We start from the raw sequence: 21,384 nt of genomic DNA on the forward strand, positions 1-21,384 counted from the left end.
TGTGAACTATGTGGCTTTCTTTGCCTGAGCTCTTAGTCCATTGACCCTCAGGCTCTGACTTTTAAACAGGAGAGGTCTTTCTCACAGGGATCCTGTAAAGATCAAGAATCCAGTGCCTGGGTCTATAGTACTCATTCAGTTACTGATACAGCTGTGACCAGCTTCCAGGAATTGCACACTGCCCAGAGCCAAGCTGCAGTGGATAACATCTCCAGAGTGCTATGGGCAACCACAGTCTCCTCCCAGCCTCTTTACCCGGTCAGTGAGTGACCCACTCACAGGCTACATGTGGGTTGCCCAGAAGGCCCAGGACATGTCTACTCCCTACTCCTGGCCTTTAGGGCTCTGTCCCCAGACCCTTGTAGCAGCCCCCTTTCTGCGAAGCCATACCAGTCCAAGGGGACTAGCCCACGGTTCTTCAGGATGAGGAGTACCACCGACGGTGGGGCGTTGTGTGGTGCTGCTCCAAAATTGAAGTCCAGCTTCAGAGGAGTGAAGATGGGGGGTGTGCGGCTCATGCTGTGTGAGGCGGAGAAAGGGCTCAGTGCAGGAGCTGACGCAGGGTCGGGACTCTGGGGTGCCCATCCCCAGGCACAAAGTGAAAGAATGTGGAACTCGGTGAGTGAGACAAAGTCTCAACCCTGAAGTCAATCCTTGCCTTCCTCTAAGAATTTGCCCCCAACCCCAGCCCGGACTCAGTTTCTTGGGGTGTTGGTGTGAAGATCCAGGGTTCCTTGCCCTACCCCCGAGCCTAGCTTACCTGTGCCGGGTGGGCACCTTGTAGGTGAGCTCCGTGACGGTTGGGTCACGCGCCAAGTAGCTGTTGAGCGCGTCCAGGGAGAAGAGGTGCCACAGGTGCTTGCGCGTGAGGCCCTCAGCACTGCCCATGGAGGAGATGTCCAGGACGCAGAGCAGTGGGTACACAGCTTCCAGGGACACATGGCACAGCTCCTGTGTCTTGCAGTCCGTGCTGTCTGGGGGAGTAACTGCGGGAGCGAGCAGGGGGCTCAGCTCCTGTGTGGTGAGGCACAGAACCCCGCTCAGAGACAGTGCTGGGCTTCAATCATGAGCATCTTCTCAATGGCAGCCAGCTCCTGTCTAAGGCTTTCTGTGTGCTGGGCACTGTCCGGTTTTAACATAGATCCTGGCATTTTTAGACACTTTACAATTCTGCATAATTCATAGGCTGCAAAAACTGCTTTTTTAACACCCGCCATTCAATAGGCCTTATATATTCACAGACACATGCGACCACCACAACTAATTTTTAGAAAGTTTCCATTGCCCCCCCCAGAAAAACCCAGTTTACACTCCCCCCATCTACAATCCCCACTCTCAGCAATCACTAATCTAGGCTCCACCTCTGTATTTTATCTTTTCTGAAATATTTTGGACACTCAGTTGCTTGGCTATTTCTGACTGGCTTCTTTCACTTAGCGTCTTGCTTTCAGAGTCTATCAATATGGTGGCATACACTATTCGGTGTGTGCATGTGCGTGTGCATGAGTGAATGTGCACACGGGTATGTGTGATAGTCTGTGACTATCTCCCTTTTATTGATGGAGAAGCTGAGACATATTTGGGTGAAGCAACTCGCTAGTACCACACTGTCAGTGAGTGTGGGACAGTCCAGATTCAATCCCAACGCTGGCATGGGGAAAAGTAGCAACTCCAGCTTATGGAGGAGAAAGCTGAAGCTTCACTGAGGATTTGCCTGATTCTGACAGGAGGCAGCACATTCGCTGAATCTCATGATTCCATAGCTCAGGGAAACACATAGACATAATGTGGACAGACACAGTTACAGACATCAGATCCTGAAGGCACAGTCCACCCTGCTCTCACTCACTGTGCCAGCCTGTCAAGAAGTTAGCCAGCTCTGTGTCTCACAAGTCACCTCTTCCCTCCTCCCCTTTCCGGCGCTGAATCTCTCCCGAGTGCCCAGGTACCTCTTTGGTTCAGAAGACAGTAGCTAATGGTCCAGGAATACTTAGAACGGATTTTAGGACAGGCAGTCAGATAGATGGTGTCCTGGGAATGAGGTGGCATGGTCCCTTCTGAGTGGTCAAGTTCTAGAGCTTGGGGGGAGGAAGGGAGATGGTGATGCAGGGGTCATCAGTGGTATCCGGACAGAGGTGTCCTGGCTGCTCAGGTAAACCCTCCCCTGGGTCACCAAGCACTCCCTGATGGCACAGCAGGCTGGGGCAGAAAGAGCCATGCATCTCGATGTCACCAGCATTTGCCACAGTTAAAAAGTAGAAATGCTAGGTTTTCAGCTGTCTTGTCTGACCCATACCACGTATGGGCCATCGATCTTAAGCACACACAGACATACGGACACATGCATGCACCCCTCCTGGCCCAGCCCCAGCCCAGGCCTCAGTACCACAGGAGTCATTGTTGAGGCCCTTGGGCCTGTGCTGCTCCAGGACCAGGCGGTAATAGAGGGTGCAGTTGCCATCATTCAGAAGAACCAGAGACTTGACCTCCTGGCTGTTCACCAGTACGTTCCCAAAGTCCAGGTCCTTCGGCTTCGCCTGAGATCACAGCCAGCTAGCTTCTGGGGGTGCCCCCAACATAGTCTTCAGACCACCCCCCCAAGGAAAAGGATCTGAGGTTGTGTGCAAGCATCTGTAGCTTGTCCTCTACCTTGTCGCCTGCTTTCTTAGGGCTGGGCACCTGCCACTTTCCCTCCCACCTGGGTCCTGGCTCCTCCCCAAACAGGGCTTCTACTCACAGAGAGGCATCCAGTAACACCCATGCCCACCAGCCGGATCCTGTAATGCACCGTGGGTTGGGGCTTGGTCTTTTGTGGCTGTCTGGCTTCCCAGACCCATATCCCCACTCGGAACAGGTACTTGATCTCCTCCAAAGGGCTGAAGATCCATGTCAGTGTCTGGGGTCACACAGACGGTTCTTTCTTGCATGCATGTGAACAGGATGCCCCCTCCTGGCTGGGGGAGGTCCCGTCACAAGTGCTTACACAATGTTTCCATCTGCCTGTTTGTGCACACTGTTTGTGTCATTTTACACACATCATGTAATCTCATCTCCAGAAGCCCTCGCCCTGCAGCTTCATGACAGGGACATAGTGTATTTTCCATTCTAATGGAGCCTTAAAGAAGTGGAATATCTGGACCGGGGTCAGAAATCTGGTGTCCAGAGGCTGGGTCCAGAATTCAAGTGGGTTTCTACATCTGTGCAATCTCCTAAGCGCCTACCGCCCATCCCTGAGTATTTATGGGTACCATGTATTGGTAGTTACTGCTCTAAGTCTGGCCTACCTCAGAATAGGGACAAAGTCTGTTATTTTAGGGACAGTTTGGGTTCCCCTTTTGCATTGACCTGAAACCTCTGGGTGTTTCCTTTCTTGTCCCTTCCTGAGAGAGTCACCCATTTGTCCCATACCCAGCTGACTCAGACAACCTGCCAGGAATCTTGCTGCTTGGGTATCATGAGTGATGAAGGTTAGACATGCCCTGGACTCTGGCATCACTAATGTTGCATTCAGTCCCAATTCTGCACCCCTAGTCTTGATCTTTTAAATATTCTTCCCCCTAAGTCTCAATTTCCCATAAGATGCAGGTGAGGAAGTGTTACTAAAACCCACTCGTAGGCTAGGGAGGTGAGCACAGATTGCTTATGCACATGTGTACACCATAGGCCACAGGACTGCTAAGACAGGTAAAGGTAAGGCTGACAGGTACCCTCTTATCTACCCTTGGCAACCGGCCCAGGCACTCACGAGGTTCTCATTAGGGTGGATGATACCCTTGGAGGGCCGGACAGCCAGCATCTTTTGGTGCTGCTGGGAGACTCTCCACTCGAACTCCAGGGGCAGGCGTGAGGGGTTGTGAAAAGTAAAGTTGCTGGTGGAGGAACAGCCCACCCAGGTGGGCTTGAAGAAGATGCTTTTGTAGGTATCCAGCTTCAGCTCCAGTGGTTCCTCTCGGCTCTGAATGCTCACTTCCTGAGCCAGAGGAAGGAAGGAAGGAAGGAAGGAAGGAAGGAAGGAAGGAAGGACGGAAGGACGGAAGGACGGATGGACGGATGGACAATGCCATGACCTCTTGGCTCTCCCTCCATTTTTAGGAAGCATCTGTGCAGATTTTCACACTTGAGAGGAGACAGCCAAAGCAGTCTTCCAGCCTGGACGTAGCAGCTTCTCTCAAAAGCAGATTAAAAAGAAGCCAGAGCTAGGTGTGGTGGAAACCCCAGAACTAGAGTAGGTGAGGCAGGAGGATTGCCTTGAGTCCAAGACCAGCCTGAGATATATAGTGATATATATATATATATATTGTTTTTGTTGTTGTTTTGTTTTGTTTTATTTTTTCAGGACAAGAGTTTCCCTGTGTAGTCCTGGCTGCCCCGGAACTCACTCCATAGATCAGGCTAGCCTTGAACTCACAGAGATCACCTGCCTCTGTCTTCTGAGTGTGCCACCACCATCTGGTAGATATATTGTCTTAAAAACACACACAAACATTGAACCCTCAGGGAGCAAGAAAGGATATATCAGTTTTTCATGGGGTCAGATATGAGTCTACCCATCCATTCCTGCCCCTGGGCTGGCTGCATACATTCCTCTTCTCCCTTCAGGTATGAGTCTGGGGGTCTTTGCAGCTTTTTCCCTACCCCCAAACTCCATGGAACAGACAACTCACTGAGAAGCAGCTGAGTTATCAGGAATGGACCCCAGAGCTCCCTCCCTCCCATTCCTCCTTATTAGAGGAATGTTCCCCACCCATATCCCACCATCTAGGTCGGCAGGGACCCTAAAAATGTGGTTTTAAAAAACAAGTGCCAGATGGTGGCCTAAAGACCCTGTTCCTCTATCCCTGCCTCCTACCTTGAGATACTGGGGATAAAAGTTGAATTTCAGGTAGAAGACATGCTGTTTCCACGAGGTGCCCTTGGGATATGTGCTGATAAGGAAGATCTGGTGGGCTCCCGGAGCAATGAGCCCAGAGGAGGGCTTCAGGGTGATGTCTGGGCTGCTATTGGGGGCCAGGCTGAAGGTCAATATCATGGAGCCTTTGTTGACCAAAAACAGACTTCTGTAGGAGGGTTTTCCAGAAGATACTGCTGGGAATGTCTGGGAGTTGGGGAGAATAAGAGGGAAAGGGATCCTTTCTCAGATCTCCATCCCTAGATACACATTTGGGGCCACTCATGTTTGGATGACACCGTCTCCTGGGAAAGCCAAGATCTCTACACACAGCCCAGCCAGCAAAGAGTTCCTGAAAGCTAAGGGAGGCCACAGCCTACCACTAAAGAATACTTCTGTCCCCCAGAGACCTCCAGACACAGGGATGTGGTGGTCCCAGGTCCCAGGGAAAGTCAGTCCTCTGCAGGCCTGTCCTTGAGGTTAGAGATGGAATGTCCTCCAGTTACTCTTTAGAGAATCAGTCATCCTGGTTCACAGGTCTGGGGCCTTTAGCTCTTTCTCGATGATTCTCACTCAGATGTCAGAGGGGGGCCAGCCCCCACAGTCCCAGCTCCTAAACACTTCTTGGCCATTTTGGATATGGCCAGAACTAGGCTAAAAACTAGGCAGGCTACACATTGCAAGGCCTATAACCCTTGGTCCAAGTCCCCACTGAGTTGTACCAACAAATTTATGTGAGTCAGTGCAGAAGCAATATAGGCTGCCACTAGAAGGAACATCACATCACACTGAGGGGGGGCTGCCAAGGGGCTACATCAGTGCAGACACTCAGAGCTTCAGCTGGAGCTTTGCTTTAGAAAGGGGTGACCTTGGGATGGGTATCAAGGCAGCACGGATTTGGGATGAGAGATCAGAAGTGCAACTGGTGGAGGAGATGGGATTATCTCAAGCCATTGTCTCAAAGTGATATCTTCCCAATAACAAAATGGCTAGTGAAAATTGACAATAGAGGCAGAATCCAGGAAGGAAAAGCAGAATTGGATTCTGGGGACTTGTCCCCAGGCCATATACTTTTTAGCCCTGTGTCATCCTACCTCCCATGACAGACAAGACCTTCAAGGACCTAGAGAAGAGGCCTGGAAGTTCTGATCCTCCAAACAGTGGCAAGGCTCGTGCTTTGGGTTCATCCCCAGGGTCCAGCCTAGGGCTTGGGAGCAGGCAGGGGCTCAGTGAGCAGGGCAAATGAAGGAGTTGGAGAGTACAGGTCCAAAGTGGAGAGGGGAAGGTGCCCATTCTCTAGACTGCTCTTGTTCCGGGACACCCATGATCAAAAACAACCTATTCACTGGCCTAGATCCCTAGGATAGTCAGGAAGGACGTGGGGTGTTTTACTGAGGTCATTAGAAAGAGAAACAGGGAAGTGCAGGCTGGGGTCCCTCCTCCATCTTGTCCTGGCTGTTGTTGGGGCCATACTCACCTGGGGTGCATCCAGAGAATATTGGGGGATATGGTGCTCTAAGGAAGGGTAATAGCTGTGGCCTCGAGCCCGAACCTTCAGACACCAGGATGGGACCACTGTGCAGTCCTCTTCAATATTGCTGTAGCACTGAAGGACCTGCAGAGGCCAGCCCACAAGGAAACTCAGCGTCCAGGAACTGACCCTAGAAGACAGTCATCTTGCCCCTCCCTAGCCCTGTGCTGTAGGTATCCTATATGGGGCATAAGAAAGGAGGGTTTGAGGGAGACTGCCTAGGACAGCCATGCTAATCCCTCAGGCTGCAGTTGGAGCCTCTGTAGGGAGGAGAGTGGGGTGGGAAGCTAAAGTGGATTTGTTCTCTAGGAATGAGCCTAGAACGGGGCTGGCAATGGAAATATAATATGAGCCACAGATTCTGGCTAAAAATGCAATTTTAATGTTTCAGTGGCCACATTCCTTATAAAGTGAAATTCAATAATATATTTAACTCAGTAGTTCCAAACTCCAATCACTTCAGCATGCAGTCATTATATTTTACACTATTTTCATATTCTACCTTTGAAGTCTGGGTATATTTTATACTCACAGTACATCTTCTCTATTTGGGCCACTTTATTTCAGGTGTTCTCTGGTCACCAGGTCTGGTGCCTGCCTGCCTCATGGATCAGCACGGCTCTAGAGCCTATGGCCTGGTGTGCTCAGAGCTAGACCCAGACGCGAGCATCATGTTCTTACCTGACTCCCATAGCCCTGCTAATATATGAGAACGGAACAGTCAAAGATTCTACTTTGTCTGGGTTGGCATGGTGGCATACCTTGGTCTACATAGGGATTTCCAGGCCGGCTGAGGCTACACAGTGAGACCCTGTAAAGAAAGAGAGAGAGAGAGAGAGAGAGAGAGAGAGAGAGAGAGAGAGAGAGAGAGAGAGAGAAACAGGGAGAGAGAGAGAAACAGGGAGAGAGAGAGAAGAGAGAGAGAGAGAGAGAGAGAGAGAGAGAGAGAGAGAGAAACAGGGAGAGAGAGAAACAGGGAGAGAGAGAGAGAGAGAAATGGGGAGAGAGAGAGAAATGGGGAGAGAGAGAGAGAGAGAGAGAGAGAGAGAGAGAGAGAGAGAGAGAGAGAGAGAGAGAACACTGAGGGCACAGTTAAGTTGGTAGAATACTTGCCTAGAATTCATCAAGCTCTGGGTTTGGCTCCCAGCACCAAATTAACTGAGTGTGGTAGTTCATCTCTGCAATCCCAGTACTCAGGAAACGAAGGTATAAGGACCAGGAGTTCAAGGTTGTCCTTGGCTATGCAGCAAACTCAAGACTAGCCTACACTAGACAAGATCTCTACAAAAACAAAACAAAACAAAACAAAAACAAAACCCCCACAACCATGCTTTGAGAAAGTTGTGAGTTTGCATCTGTAATCCCAGAATTGGGAGGCTGAAGCAGAAAGATTGCAACAAGTTGAGGCCAGCCCTGACTGTATTAGTGAAACAAACCCTGTCTTGAAAAACAAACAAAACAAAACAAAACAAACAAAATACAGAAGATAAAAAACAAAAAAACCCCACAAACTACAAAATAAAAACAATGTTTCTGCTTTGGGTACCTTCTTCGAGAACTAGTAGCCAGAGACCCCTACCCGACCCGCCCTGCCTCCCACCCCCGGGAGAGCTCCTCCCAGGGCACTAAGATTTTCCAGTGTGCTTGATCCCTGGGGGAAGGGGAGGGAGGAAGACCACACAGAAGTGAGACTCAGAAGGGCCAAGTCAGAGCATGAGCCTGGGAGGATAAAACCAGAAGAGGGCACTGTCTAGCCAAGGAAAACAGTAGAAGCTGCAAATACAGAGGCAGATGCTCAAAGCCAACCACTGAACTAAGAACGGGGTCTCCATTGGAGGGGTTAGAGAAAGGACTGAAGGAGCTGAAGGAACTTGCAGCCCCACAAGAACAACAATACCAACCAACCAGAGCTCCCAGGGACTGAACCACCATCCAAAGAGTACACATGGACTGACCCATGGCTTCAGTCGTGTATGTAGCGAAGACGGCCTTGTTGGGCACCAAAGGGAGGAGAAGCCTTTGGTCCTGCCAAGGCTGGACCCCCTAGTGTAGGGGAATGTCAGAGTGGGGAGGGCAATACCCTCATAGAAGAGGGGGGAGGGGGCATTGGATAGGGAGTTTTTGGAATGGAAACCGGGAAAGGGGATAACATTTGAAATGTAAATTTAAAAAAATCCCATAAAAAATCGGGAAAAAAACAAAAAGAAGAAGCAGCAGCTTCTTGGAGAAGCCGGGCCCCATAGCCACTACTCATCCTTGTGACCAGACTCTGCCATTCGCGTTCCAGGGAGAGACTTGATCCCCACAGTTGTTTTGGTCTGTATGCACACACCTTATAAATGGCGAAGGCTTCTAGTTCCACAGCGTAGAGGCAGTTGGGGGAGGGCGGCTGGAAATGCAGACGCAGGGCTACAGACTTGAGTGGGGGCACGTCACTAGTGACTGGGGTCACCCAGAAAGGGCAGTCAGATCTGTGAGTCCAGACCACGGTGATCTTGCCCTTGGTATAGTGCCTCAGGCACAAAGGAACAGGGTTGGGGGCCTCAGGCCCAGGGCAGGCACCAAAGTCCACATCAATAGGTTCTAGACTGACAGCTGGGGGAAAGATGGCCAGGTCCCTGGTGCCGTCAAAAAAGTACTCCATCATAGGGGGGATATTGGGGTACGTTTGGGCAGTCAAATCCTCCAGATCCTGCATAGGGAGAGACTGGGACAGGGTTCAAATGTCATTCTTCTTGCTGCTGACTTTCTTCAACTCCCTCCTTTCCAGAAAAGACTTCAAGTGCTCCATGTAGGTCATCCCCAGTTACAGTAGTGTAGGGCACAGGCCTGCTCAGTGACTTGCTAGGGAGGGATGGGGATCCTGGAGAGAGCAGCCTGCCTCTGTGTGGGGCTCACCTCACATACCTCAATGGGCAACATGAGGGCCCCATCCTCATCCCGTTCCAGCTTTTTCTCCTTTAGCATGGCAGCCAAGATGTCAGGAGGGTAGAGGGTTAGGCCCCGCGCCAGGTGGGTTCGGTACCAGGTGAGGTGCTGAGGCCTCAGGATGGCTGGCTTGGTGCTCTCTGAATGGCAGGTCCCAATCAGGTCCAGAAATAGTGGGTCCTGTGACATTTGCCAAGCAAGTCAGAACCCAGAATAGGTGGTGAGGTAAGGGGAAGTGGGTGTTGGACAGAGGATGGTCTGGGAGCAGAGGCTGAAGGGTGGTGGTCAGGGGATCATCTTGAGAGCTGTCTGCTAGTTGAGGAGATCGTGTTATCCCAGGGCAAGTCAAGAGGAGAGCAGCCTAGACCTGGAGGTAGGGCGCTCAGCTATTGCCTGCCCTTCTCCCACTACCCATGATTCCTAGGCATTCTCCTGCCGATGAGTGACAACTGGGAGCCTCTCAGATCCAGCGTTTAGCCCCACCCACGGGTGGAATGGCAGAAAAGCATGTCTGTTCTGTCCCTTCGTTCCAAGGCCTCCCAGAGCTCATGCTGCTCTCGTGAGAACCAGGCAGAGAAACCCTTCCCTAGGTAGAGGGGTTGATCCCAGAGCCCAGCTGATGGAGGATCCTAGGCTACATTTCAGCTTCAATTACACTTGCCCTCGGAGGCTGGGTGAGAGGTCTCCCCTCCTCACGGGCCTGAGTGGGGTGGTGTCTAAGGCTTCCCCTTCCCAGCTCCCTGGCTGGCAGCAGTGACATCAGAAGCAGCAGAGCCTATGGCCCGAGGGCAGTCAAAGAGAACTTGGCACGCCCGCCTGGACCAGTGAGCTTTCACGTACCCTGGCCACATTCTGCCCCTAAAGCCATGGCAGAGGTTCTAAAGGGAGGTATGACCCAATCAGATCCCTTAGAAGTTCTGCAAAGCGGAGAGTGCCCACCAAGCCTCGCCTTCATGTCTGGAGCCTCGGGGCCTCCTCCCCATATTGTGGTCCCTTCTCCATCACTTACCTGGTGGTGGATGAGACAGGCCACCCTCCGGAAACAGATGATGGGGTGAGTGGGCTGGTAGGCACAGTGCAGGGTCATACGGGTCTTGCCTGCCAGGGTTCCAAAGGCGGGCCTGATGCTGAAGACACTGTCCTGGCAGTCAATGTCAAACTGGAAGTGAGCCGGGCAGTTGGACCGGTTCTCAATCCACAGAGTCTGCTCCGGGTGCTCCCCGAGCTTCACCCAGTTGAAGTTGACACAGCAATGTTGCAGTGCTATATCAGGACCTAGGCAGAGGAGGCGGGTCCTTGTGGGAGGGCCTTGCCCTTTGGGTGGGCCAAAAAGATATCTCAGATTTTTGGGGTGCCAGCCTCAAAAGATATCTCAGATGAAGTCCCACTGCTTGGATGGAGTGATCCCTAGAGCCAGATGGCCAGGCTGGATAAGGCCCAGGACCCCTGCAAAATTTCCATCATTACTGTCTGGAAAGATGGGATCACCGGGTAGCCACGGTGCTTCCCCACAATGGCCACCAGGGGGCAGCAGACACTCGGGGCCCCGGGACCAAGAGGCCCGGGACCAGGAAGCAGACCAAGAGCTCAAGGGAATGACTCCCTACTGGGATGCTCATGTTCTGGTGAGCACAACATCCTGGGATGGCCATTACCTTTACAGAAACCAACAACCTGGAGCAGAGTTTGGGTGGCACAGCCAGAAGGCACGATGGAGAAGTAGTCTATGGCTTTGCTGTCCAGGGTCTTGGGGTGAAAGAACAGTGACACACATTTCTTCTCCCCTGGGGGCACAATGCCTTGGCTAGTGGGACATGAGAAGCTTTGGTCTTTGGCCAGCATATCTTCAGCCATTTCAATCTTGAAGGGGGCGTTAACCTGTAGAGCCAGGGGTTCAGGGAAGGAAAGGTTCTAGTCACAGTTTGGGCGGTCTGTGCATCATACTGATGAAGCCATATGAGGGATCAGGGACAAGTGGTATCCATGCTGGCCTATGCAAGTGTTGGGTAACACTATGAGAAAGGGGCTACTGTGTTTACCCAGAGTGGGAGCATCTTTTACTTCTCCCAAAGGTAGCATGAGAGCCAGCCTTAGGCCTGGGGTCAGGATGCTCAGTGGGCTACAGGACACGTGAACCCAGACTCCACTGAGAGGGGAGACAGCTGTTGACATCTCGTGTTCTATGTTTGTGACATGCAAGGCTTTGGGACTGAGGGTGGGTAGGAAGGGGATCTGTAAGTGTACCCAGGCTTGGGGCCCCAGCCTTGCCGTTCCTGCTTTTCTATCACTTCCCAGTGCATACACACCGCTGATGGATTATACAGTCTGATTTGCCGCTCTGCGACGCAGCCCACGGAGACATAGCCGAAGTGTATCACCTTCTGGAAGCCTTCTGGATCCTGGTCCTCTAGCTGCTTGTGCCTTATGCTCACCAGCAGCTGTGCACATTTAGCTGGGGCAGGGAACGGGGAATGTCTTGGGGAGAACCTACCAGGGCCTCTACAGCTCCAGCTGAACAGTCCCTACAAGACGTTAGGTATCGTCCGGCCCCCGCCCCCACCCCACCCCGACCCCGCCCACACCGACCCACGACTCCGCCCCCGCCCCCACCCTTCCCCCGCCCCCGCCCCCACCGACACCCGCTTCCACTCCCACCCCCACCCGGGGGAGGGATAGTCTGTGATTTAATGGAAAATAAAGCCTAGGGCAAGTGGAAGAGCAAGTAGGAAGGCAGTAGGACCTGTGGGGGCACGCTCAGGGAGGGCTAAGGAGGCTCTCTGGTAGGAAGGCAGGCTTACCTGCAGCCTGTATGTGGATGCTGTTCTTCTGTTTGCCACTCTTTCCGTACCAGCACAATGCCTCGACTTCATGGATGACAGCTATGAGGGGCTCAAAGGTCACTTTGATCTTACAACCCAGGCCTGGCTCCAGTAACCCCGTAGTGGGAAGTATCTGGAATGGGACTGGGACTTCCCAGGTGAAGAAGGTGGGCAGGTCCCTAAGAGTGAGGGGGTAGGTCAGGTCTTGGGGTCCTGCTGGCAGGAGCCTGTCTCCCCTGCTCACTACAGTTCTCCCCCCCGGGGGCTGCTATCTCTACTTCAGGGTCTTCTCACCCCACATTGCTCAGACAGAACCAAGTCTCCACTGTGTCCCCAATGGCGCACATGGGCAGTTGCAGAGATGACGGACAGACTAGCTTGTAGCAAGGCAAGCTGGCCTTCAAGGCCACACAGAATACCCCCTCTTCTTTTTCAAACCACAACTGGTCCGTGTATTCCTTCTGCAGGACAGGAGGTAGAGGAAGAGGCAGTTACCAGTGAGTGGCGTTCAGGTAAGAACCAGGGATCGTGCACCCCACTCCTGCTAAGCCAGCCCTCCAGTGAATCCCGGGCAGGAGACCTGGACTGTAACCCACCATGTCAGAACTTCCTGAAGGCTTACATTGTCTTGGCCTCTGAGAAACAAAGCCATTTTTGTGGGAAACAAGGAATTCTGAGGAGCCAGGTGCAATGGCATTTCCCTGTAATCAAAGCTGCTCAAGAACCTGAGGCAGGGGGATCCCCTGAGCCTAGAGGTTCCAGGATAACCTGGGCAACATAGCAAGGCTGTAACTCAATATATTAAGCCTCAAAGAGGAACCTTGCAGGGAGTAAGGGCCTAATGAATCAGCAGCTTTCTGGTGAAAATTACAGCCTTCCTGACCCCATGCCCAATGGGAAACACCCCTTTGTTGAACAAGATCAAGGTCTGAGCCTTTTTTGGGGTCTTCCTAAGCTGTAGATTTTTTTTAAATTTTATTTATTTTTGTTTGGTTGATTGATTATATTTCTAAGACAGGATCTCACTTTGTAGCTTGAACTTATTATATAGACCAGGATGGCCTTAACCTCAGAGAGATCCACCTGCTCCTGCCTCCCAAATGCAGAGTGTACAGGTGTGTGTGTGTGTGTGTGTGTGTGTGTGTGTGTGTGTGTGTGTGTGTGTGAATCCCTGTTGTTCAGTCAGTCCTCCTACTCTGAGGTCTCTGTGCTCTTGTCCTTCCCCACATTGCTTGTCTGGCAGATCTTACCGCTTCTAGAGGTCGGAAGACAATGGGGAGTGTGAGCGCTATGCCTGGGCTCAGGAAGATAGGCTGTGGGATCATAGTGAAGAAGAACTTGGTCTTGGGAGGCCTGTGGAGAAGAGCCAGGTGGTGAGCACATCCGAGCTGGGCTCAGAACCACCAAAGGAAGCTGGAAGATTGAAGGAGCTCATTAAGGGGCCACACTGGAAGGGGACCTATGTCTTCCTCCTCCTTGTAACTTCATTTTTTGAGACAAGAGCTCATGTAGCCCAGGCTGGCCTTGAAATTGATATGTAGCCAAATGTGACCTCTGCCTTCTAACCTGTATCTACCTTCCTAGTGCTGGGATTTCAGGCTGGTTCCACCATGTCCAGTTTATACAGTGTTAAGAGATCAAATCCAGGCTTTGTACATGCTGGGCAGTCTACCAAACATGCTATATATCCTCAGGTCCTTCCCACCATACACACGAGTATGTATATGCATGTACACATATTCGTGTACACAGTTCAGATTTTTGCTTGGAGACAGGGTCACATGTAGCACAGGCTGGCCTCAAACTTGCCATATGAAGCCTTCAACTCCTCCTGATCCTCCAAGCATGTGCCACCATCCCTGGATCCCTACTCCTCCAGTTATTCAAACCAAGATTCATGTCCGTCTGAAGATGACGGTCGTGGAGAGAGCTGGGATGCATTGTTCTGACTTAAGAGGGGCCCAGAAGGGGAGCACAGGAGCAACAGACTTTGAGGGTGTTACAAAGAACACGACGTTGGCAATGACTGCACCAATGGCCTGGTAAGTGTGGGTGGAACAAACACCTTTACAGAAAATGCAATGTACAAAACCAACCTGAGAATTAGTCAATCGATTTTATGGTCACGCCACCCAAAACCATCGAAGAAATGGAAAAGGTAGGCAGGAATGTTCCCATAAAGAACACACTAGAACAAATGAATCACAGCAAGCACCTCCCAGCACTAAAGGAAAGACACTCCAGTTCTAAACTCTTCAGGAGAAGACAGAAACACTCCCTGATGTAGACTTTGAAACAAGTGTATGTTATTATCAAAATCTAGCAGAGGCAGAACAAAACTAGATGAAATTTAGTCAGAAACAAATAGGAGGAGGAGGAGGGGGTGGTGGGGGAGGAGAAAGGAAGGAAGGAAGGAGGAGGAGGAGAAGGAGGAGGAGGAGGAGGAGGAGGAGGAGACAATAACAATGTTGGAATTATGATATGCATGATTAGTTTAATGCAGAAAGTTAGTGGATATAATTTACCATATGAACATAGGGAAAAGACAAAACAAATGATACCCAACTAAAACCTGTTAGGGGCTGGAGAGGTGACTCACTGGTCGAGGTCACTTGCTGCTCCTTCAGAGGACCCACGTTTGGTTCCCAGCACCGACACGATAGCTCACAACTGCCTGTAACTTCAGCTCTAGGAGATCCAAGCCCCCCCCCCTTTTTGGCCTCAAGGTCACCCAATACATATACATGCATACACACGCAGGTGTACACACATATGTAGATAAATAAAAGTCTTAAAAAACTTTTAAAAATATCAGAAAACGGGGCTGGGGATTTAGCTCAGTGGTAGAGCGCTTACCTAGGAAGCGCAAGGCCCTGGGTTCGGCCCCCAGCTCCGGAAAAAAAAAATATCAGAAAACCTAGCTAGTCGTGGTGGTTCATATTTGTAATCCCATCACCTGGGAGTCTGAGGCAAGAGGATTGCCACAAGTTCAAGGCCAGCCTGGACTATATAGTGAGTTCTTGGCCAGGCAGGCCTATGTTGTAAGATCCTATCTCAAAACAAACAAAAAAGTCAACAACCTTCAAAAAACTATCAACCAACAAATGACGAAGACAACTTTAAAGCACACCGCGTTTAGCCGGGCACAGTGACACTTATAGTGGAAGCACTTGAAAACCAGATGTAGGAGGACTTAGTACTCTAATGTGTCATTTCCCAAGTTCATTCCTGTGTTCAGCCAAACCCCAACGTCACACGCCAAAAGTTGGGTAAATGTGTAGTGAGCAGATCTTTAAGTTTTTATGGAAGCTCAAAGGGATAAGAAGAACAGCGTGATCTTGAGAAGATGGAGGACTTCCATGACCGGATGTCAAGTTTACTGCAAATTCTGCCAGTTAACCCCAGGATTGTACTGGTAGATCAGAAACACAGTTCGGCAGTCAGTGTCATAGAGGAGACCATCAACTGGGGCTCACCAACACCGATAAAGGTGCTGAGAAAACTGCACATTCAGTTGAGGAATATATCGTCAAGCCATCCACAAAAAGCAAGTACATATAGATAAAAGAAAGTCTCTTTAGAAAAATAGGAGTCCTGGAGGTGTATACAGAGAGATGAATTGCGTTTAAAAAGAAAAGGTTACAAAAAAGCAAATCATATTCTTTCCTTTAAAGTTCTCCAGGTAAGTTGGGCAGTATTGTTTAAAGATGCCAACACACGTGGCAAATTTATTTGGGAAAAGCAAGACAGTCATTAGAACAGGAGGGGGACATTGCTCTCTGCAAGCAGGAAGGTCCCACAATGTGGGTGCCAGTTAGTTGCTATTCTAGGGTTCTTCATCCTGCACCTGATTTGATATTCTTCTGACTTGATGACCTTTTAAAAGTTGTTTTGTTTTCTTTTTAAGAGGAATCCACTTTGGGAGTTTGAGGGCTCAGGTGCTAGGTCCCTCCCTGGTCCCTCATTCTGGTACCTGTACTTTAACTTCTGGGTTTTGAGGGAGAGATTTTTCAGAATCAGGGTCCTTGTGGTCTCCTTCCCCAGTTCCCAGCCTTTCCAGTGCAGCTCCTCAGGGACCTCAATGCCCCAGATCACCCTCTTCTTCATATCCTGCTGCTTCCTCACGACGCATAATTTCCTGGACAGGGGATCTATAAGCTGTTTGGATGGCACAGGAGAAGAAAGGCCCATCAGCAGGGTCAGGATGCTGAGACCCAGGAAACAGATGAAGATTTCCCAGCTCCACCCTGCTTTTAGCGCTTGAGGGATGATGAAGTCCCTTACTCACCTTTGGGCATAGTATTGCAGGATATATGATCACACTGTGAACCCCAAGATTGTGTTGTTTACTGGACAAACCTATTCCTAGTTATGGTGTGCCTCAGCCTTAGCACACACCTTTAATCCCTCTTGTTGGAATACAGACACATCCTTAGTACACATCTTTAATCCCAGACAACGAAAGTAAAGTTTGTAGAAGGAAGCACCCATGATGCTTAAAAATGATGTCTAATTTAGTGGCAGACAAAGCAACAAACCAGAATAGGATACGCCCAACTCTCAAGAGGAGAGAGAAAGGAAAGAGAAGCCACTTGAGGGACAGTGCAGAAGGTGGGGGGCAGTTTTTGTCAGGACAGTTATAGAGAAACAGGTTGCAGAGAGAAAACAAGCTAGACACAGTTGAAGACAGAATAAGCCAGAGAATGAGGAGGAGCCAGGAGATTAGAACAGATTGCCAGAGTTAGTTTGAGGTCAAGCAGAGCAACTCAGGAGAAGCTGAAAGAATCCAGTTTGAATCAGTCAGTGTGGCGAGGAGTTTGAGCTAGAACAGCTGAGTTGAACGAGCCAACCAGCGATCAGAAAGAACAAGAAAGGGTGAACTTCTTCAGCCGTAAGTCTCAGAGGCTGAAAACATTCTAGGCTTAGGTAAGATTGTATGAAGGCTATGGGCTTCCAGGACCAGGCCTAAGTTAGCAGACAGAGGCAGCAAGTCTCTGCGATGACAATTACATTAGGCAAATAAAAGTCACCTTTATAGCACTATAAACTAGTTCCCAGCACCCCGCCCCCTGCACTCGTCTGCCCAGGGCTCCATCTCGGGTGGGGAGGGGGGGTGAGTGCCAGAGTGTATATGGGAAAGTCATTCCCCCAGACTTTCACCCTACTGTACTGTTACCGTGCCCCTACTTGGTCTGGTCATTCATGATCCACTACCCCAGCCATACCCCCACCTGGGTAGTGACACTGCTACTTCCCAGTGTGCTGGCACTCAGGCACGAGTCATCATTCATAGTGTTCACAGTACAGTCTCCGCTGTCCCTGGTCCTCATGGTGTGGCCTTGGTTTGTGTAGGTGAGAATCTAGCCAAGCCAGAAATTCTTACCAGATCCGCATAGGAGTCTGGAGCTGAGAGAGGAGCAGAGGAGGAAGTGAGAAAGAGAGTTGTTGGAGGAGACTCCCCATAGTTAAGATGGTGGAGAGGTTCGCTCTTTACTTTGACAAGCGCTATTGATATGAGGTGGCGCCGTGAGCAACGAGGCTGAACACAAGGCCCAGAGCCTTGCTCAGTGGCCTAAAGTAGCACTCCAGACGCGACATGCAGGAGGGGTTTTGGAATAAAGGCTGGTGCAGCCCCTTTCTTCTGTGGCTACATGTGACATTACCTGGTGCTTTCTGTTGCTGTAATAGACACTAGGACCAAAAGCAACTTGGAAGAGCAAAGGGTTAATCTTATCTTACAACTCTCAGGAAAGTCAGGGCAGGAATTCAAGACAGGAGCCTGGAGGAGGGAACAATAGAGGGGTGCTGCTTACTTGTTTGCTCAGCTTGCTAGTTTGTTTGTTTGTTTGATTGATTGATTTTTAGACACAGCCTCACTATGTAGCTTTGGCTAGCTGGGAGCTTTCTATGTGGACCAGGCTTGACCTGAACTCTTAGGGATCCAATTGCCTCTGCCTCCCAAGTGCTGGGCTTAAAGGAATGCACCACCACACCAAGCAGTGCATCTTTTTTTTTTAAATTGTGTGTGTGTGTGTGTGTGTGTGTGTGTGTGTGTGTCACATGCAGGTGGTGGTATTGGTGGAAGCCAGAGGGGGTCTTTAATCCCTTGGCTCTGGCTTTAGAGACACTTGTGAGCCACCCAATATGTGTGTGTGTCGAGAATGAATATCTTAAGCACTGACTCCTCTCTCCAGTCCAGCACATCTTATATTCACAGTTTCTCAATTCAGGCCATCCGAATTTCATACGCTCAATAGTTAAGGTTGTTAACTAAGGTGGTTGCCTAGCAGCTGCCACACCAGACGGCAAAGCTGGAATACTTATTTTGAAATTATTTATGTATTTCACACTGTTCAGTATCCGTTTCACTTCTTTAAGTACGATTATCCCTATCCAAATAGTATCAATTTGAACTGGCCACCTACTGAGAACTAATAAGCCAGACAATATTGTGAGGTTTTAAGCAGATATCTTAATCCTTAAATTGTTTATGATTGCATGTGATTTGCCTTCTTTTACCTGTTTTTTTTTTTTTTTTTTTTTGAGACAAAGTTTCTCTGTGTAACCCTGGCTATCCTGGAACTAGCTCTGTAGATCAGGCTGGCCTCAAACTTTGAGATTCACCTGCCTCTGCCTCCTTAGAGCTGGGATTAAAGGCCGTGCTGCACCATCATGCCTGGCTGTGACTTGCTTTACATTTAATCTAAAAATCTCCTTCTTCAGGTTGGCGACTGATTAAGCTCCCAATGTTATAATGTAACAACCTCATGACCACCTTGGGAGTTTACACATTTCCTGCACACAATCTCATTCTCTCTCTACCAATGAGAGAAACCCTCTACTGACTCATTTGTTCCTAGAGGGTTCTTTAACCACTGGAAACCATCTCAGGTTCCCGCCTTAATCCTACCCGTTCCTGCACAGAGCATTTACCAAATACGTCTGATACAGTAGGCACTGTGCTGGACAAAACAAGTAAGGTTTCTACCTCCAAATGTCAACTGGGTGTTCAGACGGAACCCAAAAAATGCAAGCAGGAGGTAGGGAGGAGAGTTTTACATTTCTGTCCTTCATAGTTTTGCAGTCCTGCCCCTAGTCCCTGATCTTTCAGACATCAGGGGATTCAACAGACAGTCTGCCTCCCCACTCTGAAAAAGTCCCCAAAGCCAGAGAAGAGACAAAATAGGGTAAAAAAAGTGGTCCAACCCGGGCTTAAGGCAGTAAGCATGGAGCCTGTTCGATGACAAATAAAGTCATTTCCAACACTTCGCTGTGAAAAACCACCGTAGAGTTGTGGGGTTTTGGGGAGGGGGGTATTTTAAACCAACTTTCTAGTTTTCGGGGGTTGGGGAGATTTCACCAGCTTCTTTTATTTGCCTAATTTCCGATCTCAAAAGTTTCCAAAATGACCGGTGATAAAACTGGGACTGGGGTTGGCAGTAGGGAGGTGGTCAAGAAGAGCTGAAGAAGAAAGCGGTAAAACGAAGGGAGCAAAATTTACTTAGGGGGCTTCTTAGGGTCGCCCAGATCCCGCATCTAATTAATCTCTCCCACAACGAAAGGGCTTTCTGGAAAGGGGGGTCTTGGTACAGATACCTTCCTTGACACTTGTTCCTCTCGCTGGGCTCCAACGTTCAGAACTTATGCAAACGCCATGCTGACGTCTCCATAGATACGGGACGCGCGGGACACAGCGTCTCTTGGTATCCCATGGCAACGACGGCAACCCTAAAGAGCCAAGGTTCAGAGAAAGCGAATGAGTCCGTTTCTTTCTTTTGTTTTGTTTTTCTTTTTCATCTCATTTCTTTTCCTTTATTTTCTCTCTTTTTTCTTCTTCCCTTTTCTTTTTCTTCTTTTTTCTTTTTCTTTCTTTATATTCTTTTTCTTTTTGTGCTAAGAATTATTAAAGCTTTGAGCATCACTAAGCTACACACCCAGTCAACACCTGCTCAAATTTAATCTCCCTAATGTTAAGTCTTGAGTCCAAGACTCTCCCTGCTGTAGTATCAACTGTGGTCTTCCATTCCAGGCAAGGTAAAACACACGATTCCCTCAATTTTCATGATGTCTTGGCAGTTATTACTTTAGTTGACAACCATATTCATAGATTACTGTTGGGCTCAATATTCATAGATTACCTGAATGGGAGTCATTCCTAATCTCTTGATTAAACATTGATCTAGATCAGAGCTTTGTTCCCCTTGATCACAGGGGTTCATTGAAAACCAGCCTCTGGTTATTTCTTATTTCATAGGATTTATTAAATGTGTTCCTACTGCTGCCGAAAGAGAATGTCTTTCACATTTTCTTCCAGGTGTCTTTTGGTCCAAAGGTAAATTAACTTGTTTGAAGAGAGACAAAAGTTAATGTATGAAGAAATTCTTTTTGTCTGTGCATTGGTGTGCGTGCCGTGGGAAAGGTATCATGGGGTGCAGACGATGGAGACAAAGACAAGAATCTCAAAGTTCATTCTCCGGCAATTAAAGAGTTTTACTGCCTGAACAGTGAACCCGTTTCTTCTCAGAATGAAAGGGGTGTGGTATGATTATAGAGGGAAAGCTTAGAGAGCTGGGGGCAAACCCAGAGGATAAACTAGCAGTTTGGAGGATTGGGGTTCACTTATGGAGGTGGGCGAGGAACTGAAGTGACAATGTGACCTGAGTTGGCTTGAGGGATCACATGACCAGGGGAGGGCAGGACTGCTGCAATAGAGGGCCAGGAGGTCAGTTAAGTCATGCCAGCCCGATTAAGCCTGGAATTCTCTTGGGATTAAGGAATGTGGAATTCAGTGCGTGTCTCGCTGGTTTCTCAGAATCTGAAGGCTGTACTTTGAACATGAGGATGTTTTTGCTGTTTGGAGTTCCTATAATGATTTCTCCATTTTTGTTTTTCTTCAAGTTCTTTTTTAATCAGCCTGACTCAGCTGGGCCTTGTGGACAAAACAGTGGTGGTAAAAACGATCATAAGTGAGTGAGTGATAATGAACATAGTGGAGTAATGAATAGTAAAATGAATAGAAAAGAATACATGAAATTTCCTTTTCATATTTGTGCCAGAAAAGATTGAGAACACTGACTCTTGAAGCAGGATTGGGAGAAAACCTCAGGGATCCCAATAAGAAAAAACTGATGATAAAGAAATCAGACTTTTGGTGGAGAGATGACTCAGAGGTTGAGTACCAACTGCTCTTCCAGGGGTCCTGAGTTCAATTCCCAGCA

The 21,384-nt window shown here is 49.3% G+C and overlaps 2 protein-coding genes across 2 annotated transcripts in view; both read right to left on the bottom strand.

The window, feature by feature from the left end:
* The window catches only part of Cfap65 (cilia and flagella associated protein 65), a 29,353-nt gene extending 14,651 nt beyond the window's left edge, over positions 1-14,702 (bottom strand). Inside the window, exons 1-17 of the mRNA XM_032899757.1 lie at positions 14,692-14,702; positions 13,417-13,519; positions 12,461-12,627; positions 12,146-12,345; positions 11,654-11,799; positions 11,003-11,225; positions 10,357-10,622; positions 9,327-9,527; positions 8,752-9,126; positions 6,366-6,503; positions 4,850-5,095; positions 3,746-3,970; positions 2,738-2,896; positions 2,387-2,537; positions 1,950-2,078; positions 761-986; positions 391-519 (exon numbers count right to left, since the gene is read on the bottom strand). Coding sequence (XP_032755648.1) covers positions 391-519; positions 761-986; positions 1,950-2,078; positions 2,387-2,537; positions 2,738-2,896; positions 3,746-3,970; positions 4,850-5,095; positions 6,366-6,503; positions 8,752-9,126; positions 9,327-9,527; positions 10,357-10,622; positions 11,003-11,225; positions 11,654-11,799; positions 12,146-12,345; positions 12,461-12,627; positions 13,417-13,519; positions 14,692-14,702 — 3,095 coding nt within the window. The remainder of the gene's footprint in view (positions 1-390; positions 520-760; positions 987-1,949; positions 2,079-2,386; positions 2,538-2,737; positions 2,897-3,745; positions 3,971-4,849; positions 5,096-6,365; positions 6,504-8,751; positions 9,127-9,326; positions 9,528-10,356; positions 10,623-11,002; positions 11,226-11,653; positions 11,800-12,145; positions 12,346-12,460; positions 12,628-13,416; positions 13,520-14,691) is intronic.
* An 840-nt stretch (positions 14,703-15,542) lies between these two features.
* LOC116898543 (cilia- and flagella-associated protein 65-like) lies at positions 15,543-17,496 on the bottom strand. Its single transcript, XM_032899758.1, has 3 exons — positions 17,392-17,496; positions 16,084-16,324; positions 15,543-15,631 (listed from the first exon to the last, which is right to left on the bottom strand). The coding sequence occupies exons 1-3, from the start codon at positions 17,494-17,496 to the stop codon at positions 15,543-15,545; spliced, it is 435 nt and encodes a 144-aa protein (XP_032755649.1).
* Between the last annotated feature and the right edge of the window lie 3,888 nt (positions 17,497-21,384).

This window comes from Rattus rattus, chromosome 4 (genome assembly GCF_011064425.1).
Source record: "Rattus rattus isolate New Zealand chromosome 4, Rrattus_CSIRO_v1, whole genome shotgun sequence".
In the NCBI taxonomy this organism is placed as follows: Eukaryota; Metazoa; Chordata; class Mammalia; order Rodentia; family Muridae; genus Rattus; species Rattus rattus.

Bases quoted from the DNA above. Each gene is read 5' to 3' on its own strand.
- LOC116898543 (XM_032899758.1), bottom strand. From the start codon at position 17,496: ATGAGGACCAGGGACAGCGGAGACTGTACTGTGAACACTATGAATGAT. The intron at 16,325-17,391 runs GTATGGCTGGGG...CCATCCAAACAG, and splicing joins GTGTCACTACCCAGGTGGGG to CTTATAGATCCCCTGTCCAG. The intron at 15,632-16,083 runs GTGGATTCCTCT...GGTGAGCCCCAG, and splicing joins TGAGCCCTCAAACTCCCAAA to TTGATGGTCTCCTCTATGAC.